Below are 5,000 nucleotides of genomic sequence, written 5' to 3' on the forward strand. Positions count from 1 at the left end.
TCCCTCCCTCTCTCCCTCCTCATACCTCTCTCTACCTCTGTTGCCGACCGACACTTGCAGCCATTTTACGCAGGACGAAGCCAAACATCATGTCGTGAAAGGAAATCCTTTGCTGCTCGTCACCTGGCCGCAGCCAGCAGCAGCGGCAGCGGGAGTCCAGCTCCCAGTGGTATTATTGGTCCCCGTCTCTGGATACTGGTCCCAGTCTGACCGGCGGGTCCGGTCACATAAACAGAAAACATGGTGAAAAGAAAAAGCTTGGACGAGAACGAGTCAGAGTGCGGGAAGGGGATACCGTTCCCCATTCAGACCTTCCTGTGGAGACAGACCAGGTTAGTGGACGCTGATAACAGGTGTGTGCTTTTCCCCCCCACTGTCACGATAAATCCGCGTATGCAACGTGACAGCAGTCGTGTGGAGCCGCCGTCTGTCACATGAAACGTGTGTTGTGTGATTTCTGACAAAATACGTGTCCTGGTTTTGATTATTCAGCCTGTGAAGGAACACCGGCGCAACGTCCACAGTCTCTCAGTAGATGTTCTTAACTGTACATTCAGTGTAATTTAGGGAAACGGAGATGGACAGGGACGCAGGTTGGTTGATGTTGCACCTGAAAATCAAATTTGCATAGGAAAGTGGGCCACATGCAGGGAGAACAGCGTGTGCAGTAGCTGTAGTCAAGTGTCATGTTTGTTCCAAATGTCACGAGTGGAAATTCCTGTGTTTTTGCAGTGCATTTCTGCGGCCAAAGTTGGGGAAGCAGTATGAAGCCTCATGTGTGGTGAGTCATTTCAGAAAGCATATAAACACCGGCTACAACACTAATCTGTTTTTACCTCAATGCAGCTGCAGGTCAAGTGATTTTCCATTTAGCAAATGAGTTTTTCCCAGGTTGCTTCCTTTATTACCCATGAGCCAGAGCCTTTGAAAAGTCACATCCATAATGACAGTCTCCCAGATCCCTCTGGATCCAAACAGAGTTTGCAGTGTCTTCCCCAAAGGCACGGACTCGCTCCAGGCTATGAGGGACGTTTCAATAGTCTGGTCCCAGGCTGATGTCTTTTTTCTTCTTCTTCTCCCTGTTTCTTGGCTGCTTCCCCAGTCCTTTGAGCGGGTGCTGGTGGAGAATAAGCTCCACGGGTTGTCACCGGCCCTGTCAGAGGCCATCCAGAGCATCTCCCGCTGGGAACTGGTCCAGACAGCCCTGCCTCATGTCCTCCACTGCACCTCTATCCTGCTGTCCAACAGGAACAAGCTGGGTAAGGACACATAGGATGCAGCTTTTTACCACAGCTGAAGGCATTAGGTTTGACAGCCTCATTTTGCAGATGGCACAATACGTGTTCTTCCAGTCACAGGGCAGACGGTGAAGAGTCATGTGACTTAGGGGGAACAGAGCTTTGATGAATTTATTCTTCCGGAGCCTGTCAGCATCTAGAAACATCTATGGAAGACAGCAATAAAACTACTGTCTGTAGATTGGTGATTGACTTGCGTATTTACAGATAAAAGGATGAAAATATAAATATTCTCTTCACTGAGGAATCTAAAACCATTGCAAACTTAATCTTCTGAAACACAATCCACAGTAAACATGACATTGAGGATATGAGTAAAACGTTCATAAGAATCATATGAGATTTATTTGTTTTGTTTTATATGAGAACAGTTTTCAGTGTTGTGTATAAAAGGAGCATCCACCAAAGAGTGGTCTGATAATTCAGACACAGTGTTTCTCAGCAGATTTAATACTATGGGCATCTTTGTGAGTAGAAAGGGCAAGGATCGAAACCACTGCTGATTGTGCAGGAATTTGTGATGTCAAAATGGGGTCCCAAGCCATAAAGGGTTGGGAACCACTGCCTTAGGCAGTAATGCAGAAGAAAGCTTGCTACAGTGATGGACATAGACTGTAATAGTAGCTCCCAGATACATGTCTGTTTTATACAGATTGTTCAGTACACCATACACTTTGTGCTTATTGACTACACCATACACTTAAACAAGTGCTTATTGACCTCTAACAGGCCACCAGGACAAACTGGGCGTCGCAGAGACCAAGCTGCTCCACACGCTGCACTGGATGCTGCTGGACGCTGCCCAGGAATGTAACCATGAGTCCAGCCTGGGCCACGGCTGGTCTGCTGGGAGCAGCAGCAGTGCTTTTCTTCAGCCAGTGGGAAACCAGGGCTCCTCCTCAGGGGCCCCGGGATCCTGCTCCTCCGTCTCAGCCCTCGGGGGTTCTGGGCCCCAGCATGGCAGCTCTCTCCTGGAGGAGGACGAACACACTCGTACCAAGCTGTTCCACAAGAGCATGGAGACAGTGGAGCTGTTTGTGTTCCTGTTTGCTCCACTTATTCACAGAATCAAGGTTAGACATTTTCAGGACTTTTAGGAACAATTTGACTTCAGGCAGGTTCGACATTTCAGCTTAATTTTACACCAGGAGATTAAATTTTGACCATGAGCGACTACTGTGGGTCACCTTGTTACTATTGATCTGTGTATACAAACAAATCCAGATTCATGTTACAGCACTCTAGGGATTCCCCACCCTAAAATAGATTTGTACAAAAAAACCCAGACACGTGTCATATATACAAAAGCTTTTCACTCAAAGGAACATTTCCTATCTCAGGAATCAGATCTGACCTTTCGCTTGGCCAGTGGCCTGGTGATTTGGCAGCCCATGTGGGAACACCGCCAGCCCGACATCCCGGCCTTTACAGCCCTTATCAAACCTGTGAGGAACATTGTGACAGGTAAAAAAATGATTTAGACCAAAACAAATATTGATATGCATTAATGCGATTATTTGAAGTGAAGCGTAATCGCCTCTGTTTTGTTCTCCACAGCTAAGAGGAACTCCCCTGTCAACAACCAGTGCAGCCCCTGTGGATCTGCAAACCCTGGTCCCATGGTGGGTTTATCTCAGATTTAGCTTCCTGTGTTGATTGGATGAGTCTGAAGCCACCTCCCATCCCCCCACCATCAGTCCCCTGTGGGCCCTGGCCACAGATATTCATTAGCACCGGCCAAGTGGCAGTTTTAGTGTGAAAAGCTGGAGTCATGACACAAACGTCCAGCCCAGGGTTTAATGATCAGAGTCTGCCTCTTTATTCACTTTCTCTACTATCTGTCCATCTTCCTCTTGCAGGGCTTCCAGGTGGTTTGTGAAGCTCCTCTGTCTGATTCCTCCTCCCCCTCAGCTGGAGAGCAGAGCTGTCGGCGTGAAAACTCGGTGGAAAAAGGTGGCCCTTCCCAACAGCCCGCACAGGTCAAAGGGCCGACAAAGAAAAAGTGAGAGATTTTCAATTAGTAAAGACAACACCAGCCACTTTTCATTGCACAGTTCACATTTTTGATGCAAACGTATGAATTCACAAGAGAAAAAAAAAATCAATGTAGATGTGCAACAGAGTTAACAGTTCAAAATAAGTATTTTCAATAAAATAAAAAACAAGCTAATGCTGCTCCTTGTCCGTGTAGAAGTTATATTTTCAAGGTGGTTTTCGAGGCCACTGAAATCTGATTTAAATTCAAGTCACTTTCTCTGAATTTTAGGCGACAGAGACTGGTGTAAATCCACTTGTAGTTCCAGTGGCACAGAGTTGATTTATCAGTGACTGCTGTGATGCACTGGTGGTGACATCATTGTGTCGATGGCTGACCATTTAACCCTGTGGCAGTGTCTACACACCATGTTGCACGGAACAGCCTTCATCTGGTTCAGCACACAAATACACACACGCTCTCACTTTAACATAAGCTCATTCATCTGTCATTTGCCCACATGACCGGGTTAATTATGCAGCAGTAATGTGCTACATGTTTGATGCTGCCAGTGTCCTTGGTCGAACACATTATGCAGCCTCCTTTCGGAATCTGTCTTTTTTTTCTTTGAACTAAAATAATGACAACAACAATTGTTAATTAAGTATGAAAACAGAGCAGACTTGTATTTAAAATACAATTGCAAAATTACTGTTGGTAAAAATAAAATAACTCACCAATTGTGCTAAAATGTTATTGCCCAGAAACTGGTCAAATTTGAGCAAAACAAGATTAAAATCATATATACTGTGAATATTAAGCTGGGCAAAGAAAAAATACCTAAAATTTGCAAAAAAGATAACTAAAGGTTAACAGTCTATCAGAATAGCTAGAATAGTAAAAGCTAGCTAGACAGTAACTATGTGCCAAAATACTGAGACTCAAAGCTGGATAACATCAGGTTATAAACTATAAACATGTCATAAACTGTGTTACCAGTGTAGACCTTACTGTAAATGCTTGGCTGAAAGAGTGAACATTATGTGGGGGAGGGAAGTGAGAAAGGTCCATAATTGGTTCATTGCTCATCTCAGGCCTGTTTTGAAAATCCGGTCACGTCCAAACAGAGCTCTGCATCATTCCTCTGACAGGCTGAACTTCTCTGCAAATGTGAGCCTCAGACATCAAGGGCTTGTCAGCAGAGATATTGAAATGATAGAGGGTTGAAATTAATCCGTATTATTATTATTTACAGTATTTACGCCTATAATAAAAGTGAAGAATGTGCTGCTTTCTTGTTGTACGGCATGTGTGAATATTAAGCTGATGTGTGAAAGAAAAATGGACAGAATGAGGGCAAGAAGAGAAGGAAGTGAAAAGGATATACATTGTACAGTTCAGTCATTAATCTCCACTGGATTATATGACATGGTTATGTGAGTTGGTCTGATGAAATTTTGTTGATAATAAACATGGAGCTTTTAAAAAACCCAAACCAAGGCATTAGCTTGAAAATTACAGTAACTAAAACATAAGCTATAACATAATTTAAAACAAAAGTGACAAAAATTGGGAGAATTACAAAACAAATTTAATTCACCAAAAGCATTGCTCATTTGGTCATATTGATATATCCCAAAGAGAAAAAAATCTGTTACATCTGTATTCACAAACGAATATCAAAGATTAGCCCAGGCCTAACATTAAATAGGAAAAATGTGATCAAA

The 5,000-nt window shown here is 43.7% G+C and overlaps 1 protein-coding gene across 3 annotated transcripts in view; it reads left to right on the top strand.

Annotated features, from left to right (window-relative positions):
- The first annotated feature begins 17 nt into the window (after window positions 1-17).
- The window catches only part of unc80 (unc-80 homolog (C. elegans)), a 44,663-nt gene continuing 39,680 nt past the window's right edge, over window positions 18-5,000 (top strand). For all 3 annotated transcript variants that reach the window (XM_017038712.2, XM_017038714.2, XM_017038726.2), the window contains exons 1-7: window positions 18-332; window positions 733-781; window positions 1,103-1,259; window positions 2,028-2,371; window positions 2,639-2,762; window positions 2,856-2,920; window positions 3,158-3,300. In XM_017038712.2, the coding sequence (XP_016894201.1) occupies window positions 241-332; window positions 733-781; window positions 1,103-1,259; window positions 2,028-2,371; window positions 2,639-2,762; window positions 2,856-2,920; window positions 3,158-3,300 (974 nt within the window). In that variant the 5' untranslated portion in view covers window positions 18-240. The remainder of the gene's footprint in view (window positions 333-732; window positions 782-1,102; window positions 1,260-2,027; window positions 2,372-2,638; window positions 2,763-2,855; window positions 2,921-3,157; window positions 3,301-5,000) is intronic.

This window comes from Cynoglossus semilaevis, chromosome 14 (assembly GCF_000523025.1).
Source record: "Cynoglossus semilaevis isolate Cse_v1.0 chromosome 14, Cse_v1.0, whole genome shotgun sequence".
Taxonomy (NCBI): domain Eukaryota; kingdom Metazoa; phylum Chordata; class Actinopteri; order Pleuronectiformes; family Cynoglossidae; genus Cynoglossus; species Cynoglossus semilaevis.